At 49.2% G+C, this 17,729-nt stretch overlaps 1 protein-coding gene across 4 annotated transcripts in view; it reads right to left on the bottom strand.

The window, feature by feature from the left end:
• The window catches only part of LOC133358852 (serine/threonine-protein kinase SBK1-like), a 68,689-nt gene that overhangs the window by 20,223 nt on the left and 30,737 nt on the right, over positions 1-17,729 (bottom strand). For all 4 annotated transcript variants that reach the window (XM_061577305.1, XM_061577306.1, XM_061577303.1 and 1 more), the window contains exon 2: positions 10,652-10,841. In XM_061577305.1, the coding sequence (XP_061433289.1) occupies positions 10,652-10,814 (163 nt within the window). In that variant the 5' untranslated portion in view covers positions 10,815-10,841. The remainder of the gene's footprint in view (positions 1-10,651; positions 10,842-17,729) is intronic.

The raw sequence follows: 17,729 nt of genomic DNA, 5'->3' as shown, positions 1-17,729 counted from the left end.
TTTACGGCCCAGAGTGACCTGCCGGACGGGGGGCTTGTGGGTGGTGTTTCACACGATGGAGGGGTTGATGATCGTTGGATCGCCGAATTATGTGGGGAAAATTCGGCCCTTTCCACCGAGCAGCGTTGTGCGATTCATAAATTATTATCGAGCTATTCCGATGTGTTTAGCTCGGACGATTTGGACTTGGGACGCACCTCGCTTCTCTCTCATCATATCGACACGGGGGACGCTGCCCCTATCCGGTTGAACTCGCGTCGGATGAGTCCGGCTGAGCGTGAGCATGTTCGAGGGGCAGTGGAAGACATGTTGAAAGCGGATATTATATCTCCGTCTAATAGCCCATGGGGCGCGCCTGTTGTGTTGGTTAAAAAGAAGGATGGTAAATTGCGATTTTGTGTGGATTTTCGGAAGCTGAATAAAGTGTCGGTGGCAGATGCGTATCCCCTGCCGCGTATGGACGATTCTCTCGACGCCTTGTCAGGGGCTAAGTTTTTTTCAACGCTAGATCTCTCTTCGGGCTTCTGGCAGCTCCCCCTTGACGAGCCCTCGCGAGAAAAGACAGCTTTCCGTACGCCGCAGGGGTTATTCCAATTTAACTGTCTTCCGATGGGGTTGAATGCTGCCCCTGCCACTTTTCAGAGGTTGATGGAGTTGGTGTTGACGGGGTTGCAGTGGGAGACATGTCTCATTTATTTAGATGATATTATAGTCTTCAGCCGCACATTTGATGAGCATTTACTGCGGTTGGAGGCTGTATTCGCCAGAATGCGTTCTGCTAAATTGAAATTCAAGCCTAAGAAATGTCATTTACTGCAACGCTCCGTTCGATACTTGGGACATATTGTTAGTGCGGACGGGGTGGCCACGGATCCAGAGAAAACTGCTTGTGTCCGGGATTGGGCAACCCCGGCCACGGTGGGTGATGTGCGTCGGTTTTTGGGGTTCGCCTCATATTATCGGAGGTTTGTTCCGAATTTCGCTACTATCGCCAGGCCTTTGCATCTCCTTACTGGGAAGGGGCATAAATTTGTGTGGGGACCGCCGGAGGAGGCGGCGTTTCGGAGCCTGCGCGATTTACTGGCTACTGCGCCGACGTTGGATTATCCGGATTTTGAACATCCCTTCATTCTGGATACTGATGCGAGTGACACTGGTATTGGGGCGGTGTTGTCCCAGTCAAAAGGTGGTGTTGAGCGTGTGGTGGCGTATGGGAGTCGGGTTTTATCTCCCGCGGAAACCCGTTACTGCGTCACTCGCAGGGAACTTTTGGCTATTGTGTTTTTTCTCCGACAATTTCGACCGTATCTGTACGGTCGGTCGTTTATTGTCCGCACGGACCATGCGGCCTTGCAGTACGCTCTTAAGATGGACCAGCCATCCGGACAATTGGCGAGATGGCTGGACACGTTGCAAGAATTCTCCTTCCAAATTCACCATCGGAAGGGTGTGCGTCACGCTAACGCGGACGCACTGTCCAGGTTGCCGCAACGATCCCCTTGTGCGTGTGCGTCGGGGACGCATAGGTGTGGACCGACTCAGCCCCCCCCTCAGCCTGTCGCGCTGGCAGTGGATGTTCCCGAAACTCCGCTTACACCGGGACCGGTTGATGGGGGACCGGCTGACGGGGTTTTGCGTCTTCCAAGGTCTGTGTGGATTCGGGAGCAAATGTTGGACGAATCTTTGGTGTCGTTGCGAAAACGAACGGAGAAGGAGGGTAAGGAAGTCGGTGCGGGTGGTATTTCGGAAACTGCTCTCCGAGATGGGTTACTGATGTGGAGGGAAGGGATACAGGAACACTGGCGTCTCGTTGTGCCTGCGTCATTGCGGTATGAGTTGATTAGATCTTTGCACTGTGACACACTTTTACACCTGGGGGTGCAGAAAACCCTATTGACGCTGCAACGAGACTATTATTGGCACGGCATGACGACGGATGTCGTCGGTCACGTTCGCGCGTGTCCCGATTGCGCCCGCCGTAAACCACCTAAACATCCATATGTTCCGCCGATACAATCGATTAAAGTATCTCGGGTTAATGAGCTGGTGGCGTTAGATATTTTGGGACCCTTTCCGCCATCCGCTAAGGGAAATAAGTATTTACTGGTGGGGGTTGAGTACCTCTCTCGCTGGCCGATGGCCTGGCCTTTGCCTGACCAGTCAGCGGCGTCTATCACTGACGCCTTTCTATTTGGGTATGTAATGGACAAAGGGGCGCCGGAGAGGCTCCTTACGGATCAAGGACGTAACTTTTCGTCCAAATTGTTGGGGGAGGTGTGTGCGGCTCTTGGAACTAAAAAGATACGGACGTCCCCCTACCACCCGCAAACGGATGGTATGGTGGAACAGCTGAATCGGACTCTGTCCGCCATGCTGTGCCATACAGTCGGGGAAAATCAATCTGATTGGGATTTGCATATCCCTGGGGTGCTTTCGGCGTATCGCATGACGCCGCACGCGGCTACTGGATACTCGCCGTTCTTCCTTATGTACGGCCGTGAGAATGTGCCGCCGATTAATGAACAGTTGGGAACCGGCGCGAGGGGGCCTGTTAAGCCTCTTCCTGAGTATATTAAGGACAACGTTCGGCGTGTCGCTGAGGCGAGGGAAAGTGCCCGCATGGCTACTGCCAAGGCTCAGGCCAGGAATGAGCGGTGTGCCCGACGATCAAAGGGGGAGTGCCCCTGGAAAAAGGGGGACCTGGCCTGGCTTCATTGCCCACAGGTGCGGCCAGGTACCTCTCCTAAATTACATAGACCTTGGCAGGGTCCGGTCCGCCTCATTGAGGTTCCCAACCCACAGTCGGCGCGTGTTCAGGTTGGTTCACGGCGCTGGTTCGTGCATACATCCCGGTTGAAGCCATACATTGCCCCGCGGCCGGATGCGTCATCTCCCGAAGTTGCCTTGCCGGGGTCTGTTGCTGCCGACTCGCCCTTGCCTGTGTCTGCTGACCTTGCGAGAGCGCCTGTCGTACCCTTCACAGACAAGCCGGCCGTGACAGCGCAGGGGGGAGGACGTTCCGCTCGTGGGACGTCGACTGGAGCCGCAGAACCCACGGGACCTGCAGCTCTTCCTATCCCTCCGCGGACGCGAGTACGGGATGTCTCTGGACGCGAGCGGGACAGTGGCGGGCCTCCAACGGCGACGGAAGAACTTGCGCCCGTCGCCCCTAAAACCCTTCCACGTTCCCGCTCGGCGGGTGGTCTGCCGACCGTCCGGGACGGCCCGGCTGCCCGTACTCGCTCGAAATCCCTCACGTTTCGTTAGATTGTGTTGTGTTGTGTTCTGGTTATATTGTTGTTGCATGCTTCGTGTCTTTTTACGTGTTGGCCCTTTACACCCGCATTTCTTGTCAGGTTGCAATTCAGCCGAGGTCGGCTGGATTTTCTTTATGGGGGAGGGTGATGTAATGCGGGCGTAAACGGCCCTCCGGAGGTGACGTCAGGAGGGGAGGAGTTAGGTCACGTGGGGGGGTGAGGGGTTAGGCTATAGAAGGAGGGGAACCGGAAGAGGACGGGGAGTGACGGGGAACCAGGAACAGAGAGAGGCCACGAAGGGCGAAGCGGAGGGTGGCGAGATCGCCACGAACACGGGGGAGCGAGGATCGGCACCGTTGGCCAGCGGTGACCGACCCGAAGCAGCGAGGAGGCTGCAGTCAGCAGCGGGGCTGCATACAGAGTCAGCAGCGGGTCTGCATACGGTAGCAGCCAGAGGGTCTGCACATAGGGGTAGCAGCGGGAGTCTGCATAGAGGTAGCAGCGAGTCTGCAGGGAGGAGGTTACAGTAGATGAAGCGGAGAGTCAGAGGGAAGAAGGAGCTATAATAGCAGTGAATAGCCGGGGGCTACAAATACAGAGTTATAACAGAGTGCCGTGTGGGTGAGGACGAGAACCCAATAAAAGACACGAAGATAGAAGGAAGTGTCCGAGTCTTTTTTATTACACTACTGTAGTGATCGTAGATACTACTATAGAGTTAGTAGATACTACTATAGTCAGTAGATACTATAGTCAGTATATGCTACTGTAGTGATAGTAGATACTACTATTGAGTTAGTAGATACTACTATAGTGAATATACTACTGTAGTGATCGTAGATACTACTATACAGTTAGTAGATACTGCTATGGAGTCGATGGCTACTATTATAGAGTCGGTAGATACTACTGTAGAGTTAGTAGCTACTGCTATAGAATCGATATGTACTATTATAGAGTTGGTAGATATTACTGCAGTCAGTAGAAAATACTGTAGAGTCACTAGATACGACTATAGAGTTAGTAGTTATAACTATATAAACTTGATTTGAACTACATTTGAGAGAGAGACAAAACACAGACACGGAGACACACAGACAGACACACAAGCAGAGAGAGATACACAACATAGACACACAGAGACCCAATGCCACAGAGGCAGAGGCATTGGGTCTCTGGGTGTCTATGTTGTGTGTCTCTCTCTGCTTATGTGTCTGTCTGTGTGTCTGCGTGTCTGTGTTTTGTCTCTCTCTCAAATTTAGTTCTACCTGATGACGGTTGCTTGTGTTGCAATCGAAACTTCGTACTCTATTATTTAATTTATTGTCTTTCTACGTGACTTTACCGAAAGAACCAAAGAGTTATGACTATATAGTCGGTACATACTACTATAGAGTTAGTAGCTACTACTATAGTAAGTATATACTACTGTAGAGTTAGTAGATACTGCTATAGAGTCGATGGATACTATTATAGAGTCGGTAGATACTACTACAGTCAGTAGATCGTGAGGGAAAAAAGTATTTGATCCACTGCTGATTTTGTACGTTTGCCCACTGACAAAGAAATGATCAGTCTATAATTTTAATGGTAGGTTCATTTGAACAGTGAGAGACAGAATAACAACAAAAATCCAGAAAAACGCATGTCAAAAATGTTTTACATTGATTTTCATTTTAATGAGGGAAATATGTATTTGACCCCCTCTCAATCAGAAAGATTTCTGGCTCCCAGGTGTCTTTTATACAGGTGTAATGTGAGGATATATCCGGGTTGCTGATGGATCACACCTCGTTACGATGACTGGCTCTACCGGTCCTGGCCCATAGCCAATGGGGGGAAGTCTAGGGGCGTGGCCCTGACGTAATGGGAAGGTGACATCTGTACGTAGAGGATTGGATCTGCTGGCTTTAGCCACAGCCAATGGGGGAACGAGTCAGGAGTGCGGTCCTGGGAACGTACGATTGAGTCTAGAAGATTCCATAGAGGTTAACCAGGATTGGTGGAAAGGTACCACGTGACCCGGGTATTAAAAGGGGTGGAGATGGACAACACGTGGTCAGATCTGGAACGAACGGAGGGTGAGGCCACGCTGGAGCGGAGGCCACGCTGGAGCGGGGTCCAGGCTGCCACGTGGCCGCGCGTGTCTCTCTCTCTCTCCCTCTCATGCTGTCTGTCAGCAGCGTGACGGAGTAAGATAGGAGTGTTGTGAACGAAAGACAAATAAAGACCGGATTCCAGAAGTCGCTTCCACGACCTTTATTATACAGGTAACGAGCTGAGATTAGGAGCACACTCTTAAAGGGAGTGCTCCTAATCTCAGATTCTTACCTGTATAAAAGACACCTACCTGTTCACAGAAGCAATCAATCAATCAGATGCCAAACTCTCCACCATGGCCAAGACCAAAGAGCTCTCCAAGGATGTCAAGGATAAGATTGTAGACCGACACAAGGCTGAATGGGCTACAAGACCATCGCCAAGCAGCTAGGTGAGAAGGTGACAGCAGTTGGTGCGATTATTCCCAAATGTAAGAAACACAAAAGAACTGTCAATCTCCCTCGGCCTGGGGCTCCATGCAAGATCTCACCTTGTGGAGTTGCAATGATCATGAGAACGGTGAGGAATCAGCCCAGAACTACACGGGAGGATCTTGTCAATGATCTCAAGGCAGCTGGGACCATAGTCACCAAGAAAACAGTTGGTAACACACTACGCCGTGAAGGACTGAAATCCTGCAGCGCCCGCAAGGTCCCCCTGCTCAAGAAAGCACATATACATGCCCGTCTTAAGTTTGCCAATGAACATCTGAATGATTCAGAGGACAACTGGGTGAAAGTGTTATGGTCAGATGAGACCAAAATGGAGCTCTTTGGCATCAACTCAACTCGCCGTGTTTGGAGGAGGAGAAATGCTGCCTATGACCCCAAGAACACCATCCCCACCGTCAAACATGGAGGTGGAAACATTATGCTTTGGGGGTGTTTTTCTGCTAAGGGGACAGGACAACTTCACCGCATCAAGGGGACGATGGACGGGGCCATGTACCGTCAAATCTTGGGTGAGAGCCTCCTTCCCTCAGCCAGGGCATTGAAAATGGGTCGTGGATGGGTATTCCACCATGACAATGACCCAAAACACACGGCCAAGGCAACAAAGGAGTGGCTCAAGAAGAAGCACATTAAGGTCCTGGAGTGGCCTAGCCAGTCTCCAGACCTTAATCCCATAGAAAATCTGTGGAGGGAGCTGAAGGTTCGAGTTGCCAAACGTCAGCCTCGAAACCTTAATGACTTGGAGAAGATCTGCAAAGAGGAGTGGGACAAAATCTCTCCTGAGATGTGTGCAAACCTGGTGGCCAACTACAAGAAACGTCTGACCTCTGTGATTGCCAACAAGGGTTTTGCCACCAAGTACTAAGTCATGTTTTGCAGAGGGGTCAAATACTTATTTCCCTCATTAAAATGCAAATCAATTTATAACATTTTTGACATGCGTTTTTCTGGATTTTTGTTGTTATTCTGTCTCTCACCGTTCAAATAGACCTACCATTAAAATTATAAACTGATCATTTCTTTGTCAGTGGGCAAATGTACAAAATCAGCAGGGGATCAAATACTTTTTCCCTCACTGTACTACTGTAGGGTCACTAGATACTATAGAGTTAGTATTTACTACAATAGTCAGTAGATACTACTATAGAGTCGGTATGCAATACTACAGTCAGTAGCTACCACTATAGACAGTATATACTGCTGCAGAGTCGGTAGATATGACTATAGAGTCAGTAGATACTGCTATAGAGTAAATAGATACTCTTTGGTTCTTTCGGTAAAGTCACGTATAAAAATAAAATAATAAATTAAATACTAGCATACGGCGTTTCGATTGCAACACAAGCAATCATCATCCTCTCCAAATTAAGTTTAAATAGATACTACTATAAATTCATTAGCTACTACTAGTCATAAGATACTACTGTCGAATCAGTAGTTACTACTATAGAGTCGGTAGATACTACTATAGAGTCACTAGATACTACTCACTCTATTGTATGTAGGGTGTGTAGGTATATATGCCTAAGGGGGGTAAAAATATTTTTTGAGGGGGGGAGGTTGACAATTTTCAAAAACCTTTTATATCAACGGTTTACCCCCATTTTTTGATTCAGGACTTCTGCAAGCCTCTTGTAATTGTGTTGACAGACAGATGGACAAACAGAACGCCGGGCTTTCACAATAGCTACGTATTTGTGTATGTATATGTTATGTTTTAAGAGAACACAAGTTTTTAAATATATTCTTCCCCCGGCAAGGCCGGGTAATTCCCGCTAGTTAACCATACATGCCATACATACAAAAACATTGTTACGAATGAAAACATATTTCCGAAAAATACCTCGCGTGAAATCTAGTCGTGCTACTGCTAGTGTTTGTTACTGAACACCAGGATTTTTTGCTAACTGAAAGCAAGACGTATGATAACTTAATTGTGAGTATTGTACCTTTACATCTTGTCATGAATACTGTCATAATGACACTGTCTTTTAACTAAAATAATATATATAGTTATAGCCTACATATTATTGTATATGGGTTAAAACCATCTGTAGCTATTTCAGTAAAAGTGAGTCGGGAGAAAGGAGGAGGGGGGCACAGGCATAGAGATAGGTCGTTGCGTCCCTGTCCTTCTTGCTTCTTTTGCATTTTTTTGTTTTTTGTTCAGCCTGTTTCTGAACCAACTGTCACAGCAGGTATGTATGGGAAGGCACATATTACATTTTACACTGCGTCTATAGACACTTTTTTACATACGAGAAGGCCATAGTTTTACAATGCTTTAACTTTTTCACGTGGATGTGTGTATGTATTATGTTGAATCTTGACTCAAAGCTTTCGTGACTGCAGGAACTCATATTCTTGGGTCTTTTATCAAAGTCACGTAGATAGGTTCAAAGAAAATAACAAAAATAACAAAAAACTACGATGTTTCGATCGCATCACAAGCAATCATTATCAGGAGAAAAAAGAGCGGGGAAAGCTGCTGAGGCAGGCTGTTTTAAAGGTTTGAAATGGGTGTAGCCCAAGGGTCATAAACTAAATGGCCAGGGCGAATGATGTTAAAGTGAAAAATTTGCATTTTAAATGTAAGGTCGGAGAGCTACATCCACGACGACAAAGGCATGGAGGTGGCCATTGTATTGTGAAAGATTAGCATGTCAATGTAAGATCGCAGAGCCACAGCCACATCGAGGACACGAGCGATGGTGGCTGTGTTAGTGTGAGACATATAACCTGTTAATGTAAAACCAGAGAGTCGAAAATACCTACTAACATCGGAAGGTAGGATGGAAACATCAGTCAGTTAAGACTTTACCTGGTTAATAACGTCCTTCCAATGATTGCTCAGTTTGTACCCATCTTCTCAGTTAAAATTGTGTCTGTGTTTATATATCTGGATGGCTTCATGGACAAATCTCTGATGGTAGCACCAAGGTTTGCAGAGTACCTTGGTCTCGGAAAAACAATATCGTGTGAACCCACCGCATTAAAACAGTGATCAACCACAGCAGAGGTATTGGTTCTGCCGTGTTTCAAATCTGCCTTGTGTTCGCGAACATGGTCCGAGACATGTCGTTTCGTTTCCCCGATGTAACTGCTGCCGCAGACACAACTTAATTTGTAGATACCAGATTATTGCATGTCAGGAATCACATCCTTCACAGATGGGATCAAATCACGGATTTTGTGTTCTGTGAATCGAACCGGGATCTTGTGTTTGTTCAAGATTTTGGAAATCTTTTTTGTAACACCTGCTATGTATGGCAAGGGGATAGGTTATTTTAACCTATCTACGTGACTTTACCGAAAGACCCAAGAATATGTATGTTGAACTTCTGTCGCACCATGCGGAGCCAACCGTGCTAATTGGAGGTGTGGGGGACAAACTAAACACAAAAAAGGTGTTCTAAAGTAATCAGTTTTCAATCCAAATGATTTAAAGTGCATAGCTCCAGTGGCTTCCTAATATTTGAAGGAAGAGTGTTCCAGATGGCCGCAGAAGCGCTTTGGAAACCGCGCGATGCGGTGACCGTCTTTGTTTGATGGTGAGCCAAAAGCCGCCACTGCGAGGGTCATTGGAGTTTGCGTGATGATGGTTTATGTTGCTTGACGAGATCAGCCAGGTGGGACAGACACGTGAAGGAGCTGCTTAAAAGTGTTTTACTGCATTGAGTTGGTGAACATCGCATGAGGACCTCGCATCTGTCGGCACTCATCGAGGACCCCCAACTTCTAAAAATCTGACAGTACGCCAGCTATTGGTCCAAGCTATGCGGACTCGGCCGATGTGATGCTGAATGTTGAAAATCGCTCCGGAGTGAGCATGTTTTAATAAACTAATGGCTGCTCTGAAATTATCCACTCCCCCAGGAGGTCACATGGCTGATGTGATGTGTAGAATTTTTTTTTTAAGGGACAGAAAAACAGATCGGTTAAAGAAAATCAGGGTCTGAATATTTATTTATACTGGAGGAATCTGATGAGCTATACAGCTCTTCTTCAAAGATCTCCAGTAGGGGCAGGTCTGAACATTACACCAAACAATAAAAATGATGATAGAAGTGCAAAATACAAGAAAGGTAAACAAATCACCCAAAACATACAAATAAAACCAAGCCATTCCCATCCTACTAGGCAAAGCCCACTGAAGGTATTAACTTATTTTTTAGAAGTGACCTGGCCGCAAATTATAGCTCAACAGTGACTTATCAGTTGTACATTTATCACAGCAAAATAATCTAAATAATCTGAATGCATTTTTCTAAATGTGGAGGGAAAAACCGGAGGACCTGGAGAAAAAAATCTGCACGACTGCATGGAGAGAAACGCAAAACCTCCAAATAATACAGCAGGCGTCAGGGTCAGGATCAAATCCCCGACCTGCATACCGGGAAAGGAAGATAACATCACACAACCATTGATACCCCTTAAATAAATAAAGTATATCAGTTCAAATTGCATAATCAATTCCCAAGCTTGGAAAAGGCAGTAAAACAACAGTAAGAACAGTCCCAGACCACAGCAAGACAACAACACACAGTCCCCTCAATAACATTTTACATTACAATTAAACTCTCAATACCATACTCTTTGGTTCTTTCGGTAAAGTCACGTAGGTATAAAATAAAATAAATCACGACATTTTAGGCGCAACACAAGCGTCCGTCATCAGGTGGGAAAGCATGGTCTGCTGCTGTTTCAAAAGGTTTGAAATGGATATAGCCCAAGGGTCATAAAGAAGTGGCCAGGGCTAGTGATGTTAATGTGAGATACCACTGTTGAGAATCAAATTTACAAATCATATTAGCTCATTACCAGAGCTCCAAGGTTACTCACCGGAGCCCTTGTGCACTGCTAGGTCCACCTTTCCGTACGTTCCCTTGCCCAGTTCTCTGATGATGTCGTAATGTTCAGCAGCATCCACCAGTTCCAAACTCTGGGCTGCAGCCACCTGCAATTCCTCCAGGATGTCCTCCGTCACACACGGCGCTGATGACATGATGGCTGTTTCCCCACGGTCTCAAACCTGAGAGCAAAACACAAGCATTGGACAGCAGTGAAAGACAACTCAAATTGTGTATCTACCATGTTTGTGCAATACGAACCCAGCGACCCGAGTTCAATTCCCGCTCACAGCCACAACTGGTGACAATGATCTGAACCGGTCCTGGGCCTCCCCTAGGTCGACTCAACCTCAAATGAGTACCCAGTACCGTGTAAATAATCGCCACTAGGGAGACAAAGTTGGCCCCTCGTGTCCTGTGCCAGCCTTCATAGGTGCCCATTAACAGCATTTGCCCCTACTGTCTATTAAGGCGATTGGGAAATGTATCATTTGTATATATTTGTATGTACGTGTGTCTGTCTAAATATGATAAATATAGTGTATGAACTTGGCGGGAGACGACTTCACGGGTTGCACACTCTTTATTAACACCAACTTATATTACACGGGTGGCTAACTGCAGCCTAACCCACGGGGTTCCCCTGGCTACACCCTCACGGGCTCTGACGCCCCGTAGCTTCTCGGAACCCACCCGGCTGGGGTGTCCGTCTCGACTCTGGGTCCCACAGCCTCGTCCCACATGGACGTCAGACCACGGGTCCCACAGTCTCGCCTCCGAGCCACACAGGGTCCCGGCCCTTACAAGGACAGCGGGACTAGGGGTCTCAGGGCCCTACCTCTTCAACTCCGTCTTCGATTCTAGATTTGAAGCTTTCGTGACTGCAAAGATTCATATTCTTAGGTTTTTTCGGTTAAGTCACGTAAGTAAAACATCAAAATAAAAATAAAATAAAAATAAAAATCACGACGTTTCGGAGGCAACACAAGTCTCCGTCATCAGGTGGGACCGTCACAGCCGAATTAGCTGCATCAAGTGAAGCAATGATTCAAGATGTAATCCCTTATAAGCAAGTTGAAGGGAGGTGGAGAGGGGGGGTTGGAGAGCTTATCAGACTGTGGTAGCCAATGAATGGAAACGTATCGGGAGGGAGGAGGGGCGGTGATCAAAGACTGCACGCAGTGCTCAACACAATGAATGGAAACGTCTCGGGAGGGAGGGGGAGCGGCGATCAAAGACTGCACGCAGTGCTCAACACAATGAATGGAAACGTGTCGGGACGGAGGGTGAGCGGCGATCAAAGACTGCACGCAGCGCTCAACACAATGAATGGAGACGTGTCGGGACGGAGGGTGAGCGGTGATCAAAGACATCACGCAGTGCTCAACACAATGAATGGACACGTGTCGACTATAAACTCTCCTACGTACAAACTAGCCCGTTTTCTATCAGATACTCTGCTCCCCTTCACAGGCAAGACCTCTTCGGCAGTACTCAACTCAACACAATTAGTCTCTATGGTTAAGGACATGGTACTATCTCCGGATGACATCCTCGTCAGCTTTGATGTAGTATCTTTGTTTACCAAAGTCCCAGTACCGGACACCCTAACAATAATTGAGGACTTAGTCCAACATGGATTGAATTCTGATGTACCTGCGCTGGTGAGGCATTGCCTCACCAACACCTATTTTACCTGGAATGGCACCTTCTACAAACAGAATGAGGGTACCCCTATGGGCTCCCCCTTGTCACCAGTTATAGCCAACATGTTCATGGAAATGTTTGAATCAGACGCCATCCAGACATCCACCCTACGTCCTTCCTTTTGGAAGAGGTATGTTGATGACACTTTCGTCATCTGGCCACATGGCCTCCCAGCACTGAACCACTTCTTAGACCACATCAATTCTAGACACCCATCCATCAGATTCACTATGGAAGTAGAGAAAGACGGCAAACTACCATTTTTGGATATTCTGTTTGAGAGGAGACCTGACGGATCCTTGGGACATTCTGTCTACAGGAAAGCCACCCACACAGATTCCTACTTGAAACCGGATTCCCACCACCACCCATCTCAAAAGAATTCTCTCATCACAACGCTATACCACAGAGCCCATGGCATTTCTGACCAACACCACCTGACCGGTGAATTGAGACATGTACATCGGGCCCTCAGGATGAACGGATACTCTGACCGTACTATCCGCCAAGCGGTTTCTCCCACCACACAGAAGAAACAGCCACATGAAACTCCGACCAAAACTATCACGTTACCATACATAGCAGGCGTGACCAAAAAGATCTCCAAAATTCTAAACAAACATAAGATCCAAGTCCGATTCAGTACAGTGCATAAAATCCGTGATCTGATTCCATCTGTGAAGGATGTCGTTCCTGACTTACAGTATCCTGGAGTCTACAAATTGAGTTGCATTTGTGGTGATTGCTACATTGGAGAAACAAAACGTCATGTGGCTGATCGTGTCCGCGAGCACAAGTCAGATCTGAAACACTGGCAGAACTGATTCTTCCGCCGTTGCCGATCATTGCTACAACTCGGCGGGCTCTCATGAAATTGTCTTTTCCGAGACCAAGGTTCTCTGCAAACCTCCTGGCTACCATCAAAGGTTTGTACACGAAGCCATACAAATATACAAACACAGACATAATATCAACCGTGATGATGGGTACAAACTCAGTAATCATTGGAAAGATGTGATTAACCACGCAAAAGAGACTTAATTACACTTTTTTGGACCATCTTATCTGACAGGCACTATTTTAATTTACTTCACCGAGTGTTAACATCCCCACGTGCAGTCTTTGATCACCGCTCACTCTCCGTCCCGACACGTGTCCATTCATTGTGTTGAGCACTGCGTGATGTCTTTGATCACCGCTCACCCTCCGTCCCGACACGTCTCCATTCATTGTGTTGAGCGCTGCGTGCAGTCTTTGATCGCCGCTCACCCTCCGTCCCGACACGTTTCCATTCATTGTGTTGAGCACTGCGTGCAGTCTTTGATCGCCGCTCCCCCTCCCTCCCGAGACGTTTCCATTCATTGTGTTGAGCACTGCGTGCAGTCTTTGATCACCGCCCCTCCTCCCTCCCGATACGTTTCCATTCATTGGCTACCACAGTCTAAGCTCTCCAACCCCCCCCCCCACCCTCTCCACCTCCCTTCAACTTGCTTATAAGGGATTACATCTTGAATCATTGCTTCACTTGATGCAGCTAATTCGGCTGTGACGGTCCCACCTGATGACGGAGACTTGTGTTGCCTCCGAAACGTCGTGATTTTTATTTTTATTTTATTTTTATTTTGATGTTTTACTTACGTGACTTAACCAAAAAAACCTAAGAATATCCGTCTTCGATCTTCAACTGGTTATCAACTCCCCGAGTGCTCCCGCGCGTCCCCCTTTATAGTCCTCCATGCGGACGTCGCTGAGAGCACCCACCCCAGTTGACCAATCACTGCGTGCTGCCCACGATCCTATTTCCCACATTGTGTCAGCGCGCACAACCACGCACCCCTCGCCGCCCCGTGATCCATTACTGTCGGCGCGTTTCAACACCACCACTCTTGATGTAGTCACGCCCGGCGCGCTCACACACACGCCGCCCCTTTGTCAGCGCGTACTGCCACTGCATCACCCCCTACCACATAGCTCGCAGCCGACCCGGCTGTTAAAATTTTTTATTACCCCCCCCCCCCCCCCCGTGTGTGCCCCGTAACGCAAGCAACAATCACAACAACACAACACAATAAGAACTCCGCCATCCGTAAGAAACAGAACAAGGCACCGTAACAACAAGAACAATATGTACAAACCGGCGAGCGACAACAATAAATGTGTATACAAAAAAATGACTCGTGCAGCGTCCCTTCATTTCCGACCGCCCCTTGAACGGGACATTATACCGGGCAGAAGGGGAACGCGGCGACGAGCTGCAATCTCGGCCCTCCCCTTTTTTTCTTTTTTTCATGAAAAGTGTTGTGTCTTAGCACGAGTCCGCCTGGCCGGTCCGTCGTACGGCACCGTCCGGTGGCGCCGGCAGTCCAGGAAGGCACAGGCCAGGCATCGGAGATCCGCGCGTGCCTCGGGGTTCCGGTTCACGACGGTCAGCAGCCGTCAGGTCCGAGACACCTGGGAGTGGGTCAGGCGGAGACACGTGAGGATCAGACTGCGACACATCCATCCCCAAGTCGACGGCCACATCACACGCTCGGTCGTTACGGCACAAGGGGAGGCCATGCAGTGCCGCGAATGGTTTCAGCCGGGAGGGGTGTACGTACCAACGGCGTTTTCCCCATTTAATCTGGATACTCTGGGGTCGTGCAATACGCACGATTTCCACAGGTCCCCTCCATGGTCTCAACAATTTAGGGGATGTAGCCGACGGTGCATGTGGGCAATGCAGCCAGGCCTTATCGCCTGGTTTCCAATCGTGCGTATACACCTCTTGTGCGTGCAATCTTTCGTTAGCGATCTGGCGAGACCTCGAATTCAACCTCGCAGCCTCTCGCGCTTCAGCCAGTTTGGCGATATTAAATTTGATGTGGTCGGCCAATTTAGACTTCGCACGTGGCTGGGAAATCCCCAGTTGGACATCCATGGGCGGATCGGCCTCCCGCCCATACATGAGAAAAAATGGGGAAAACCCCGTCGCCGCATGGGGGACCATTCGATAGGCCGCGAGCACCCCAGGTACCTGTAAGTCCCAATCAACCTGATCGTTGCAGACCTGTTGGCACAGCATAGAAGTAATCGTCCTGTTTAGACGTTCAACCATGCCATCAGTCTGCGGGTGGTACGGGGAGGTACGCACTTTCTTCGTACCCAGCAGGTCGCACACCTCGCGCAACAAAACGCTCGAAAAATTATTTCCCTGATCCGTCAGCAAGCGTTCGGGGGCGCCTTTGTCCAAAACATAGTGCTGGACAAAGGCGTCTGCCACTGCCGCAGCCGACTGGTTGGCGAGTGGCCACGCCATGGGCCATCGGGTGAAGTATTCTACGCCAACCAGCAGGTACTTGTTACCCCTAGGTGTAGCGGGAAAGGGCCCCAAGATATCGAGCGCAACCAATTCGTTCGTGCGCGAAACCTGGATGGATTGTAGCGGTGGATTAGCCGCTATTGGTGGCGGTTTTCTTTGAGTGCACCCCACACATCCCTTGAGGATGTTTGCCACGTCGCTCCCCATACCCGGCCAATAATAGTCCCGTTGGAGTAGGGCGAGCGTCTTATGAAATCCCAAATGCATGAGTCGTTCGTGAGCAGCCAGAACGACTCTACCCTGCATAGCAGATGGCACAACGAGCGTATGACGCCGGGACATATTGTCCCACTTCATCAGGAGGCCCTGTCTGACCACCCAGGAACTCACCCGCGTCTCCCCCCCCCGGGAGCCTCTGCCTTCCGACGCAACGTGAGTAGGGAGCTGTCGGCCATTTGGAGACGGCCCCACTCAATAAGAGGCAACGCGAGTAACGAGTCCCCGGCCGTGGGAGCGGCAGGCGCGTCGACCCGCGGAGCGTCAGTGGCGGCAAGCAAAACTCCCGCGGGGACGGCGACAGGGGGTTTACACCGCGCCGATCCCAGAAGACATGCGCATTCCGAGCGAGGCGACAACCGCGACAAGGCATCCGCATTCGAGTGCCGCAATCCCTTTCGGTAAATTGTCGTGAATTGGTAGTCTTGGAGGACCTCCAGCCATCGGGACAACTGACCGGAGGGTTGCACCACCCGCATTGCATATTGGAGAGCCGCGTGGTCTGTACGAACAGTAAAATGACGGCCGTAGAGATAGGGCCTGAATTGCTGGATAAAAAAAACAATCGCTAGCAATTCACGACGTGTCACACAGTAGCGTTGTTCCACAGGTGACAAAACTCTGCTACCGTAGGCGACCACCCGTTCGACCCCCCCGACCACCTGTGAGAGCACTCCCCCGATACCCGTGTTACTAGCATCCGTGTCAAGCAGGAACGGTTGCGTGAAATCGGGGTAACACAAGGGAGGAGCCCACACCAAGGCGTCCCGAAGGGAGCAGAACGCAGCCTCCTCCTCCGGCCTCCAGTGAAACCTTACCCCTTTAGCTGTCAAAGCGTGTAGGGGCCTGGCTATGGTGGCAAATTTTTCGACAAAACGGCGGTAGTAGGAGGCGAATCCTATGAAGCTGCGGACCTCAGTGACTGAGGTTGGCGTTGGCCATGAGCTGACGCAGTGCGTCTTAGCAGGGTCTGTAGAGATCCCAGAACGGCCAACGATATGCCCCAAGTACCTGACCGATTCCCGAAGCAGGTGACATTTGGCCGGTTTAAATTTTAATTTAGCGGAACGCATCCTGAGGAACACCCCTCTCAATCGCTGGAGGTGCTCCTCGAAAGTCCGGCTGAAAACGATATCATCAAGGTAAATCAAACAGGTGTCCCATTGGAGTCCTGACAAAACCAATTCCATGAGCCTCTGGAACGTGGCGGGAGCAGAATGTAGCCCCATGGGCAATCGATTGAATTGAAATAGGCCTCCTGGTGTCCGGAAAGCGGTCTTTGGTTTCGATTCCTCATCGAGGGGCAATTGCCAAAATCCCGAAAGCAGGTCAAGCGTCGAAAAAAACTGTGCTCCCGCCAAGGCATCCAGCGACTCATCCATCCTTGGGAGTGGATACGCGTCGGCCATCGAGATTTTATTTAGGCGGCGGAAATCCACACAAAACCGCAAGGACCCGTCCTGTTTTTTAACAAGGACGATGGGAGCACCCCACGGACTGGAAGAGGGCGAAATGATGTCGGCAGCCAACATGTCATTAACAACCGACTGCACATGCTCCTTCTCGACTGGGCTGAGCCGGAAGGGATTCTGCCGAATTGGAGCCGCGTCACCCGTCGCTATGTGGTGGCGCAACAGGTCTGTGCAGCCAATATTGTACTTGTGTTTGCTAAACACATCAGCGAATTCGAGTAGCAGGCCCCTCAATGCTCCCAACTGCACACTAGACAAGTTAGTAGACCCAGCACACAACGAGTCCAACCATTCATTCTCCTCCTCAAATGGAG

Source organism: Lethenteron reissneri, chromosome 63, assembly GCF_015708825.2.
Source record: "Lethenteron reissneri isolate LAM-NWPU_2019-01 chromosome 63, ASM1570882v1, whole genome shotgun sequence".
Classification (NCBI taxonomy): Eukaryota; Metazoa; Chordata; class Hyperoartia; order Petromyzontiformes; family Petromyzontidae; genus Lethenteron; species Lethenteron reissneri.
Note: the sequence above shows the minus strand (reverse complement) of the source record. Positions and strands in the feature narration are given on the sequence as shown.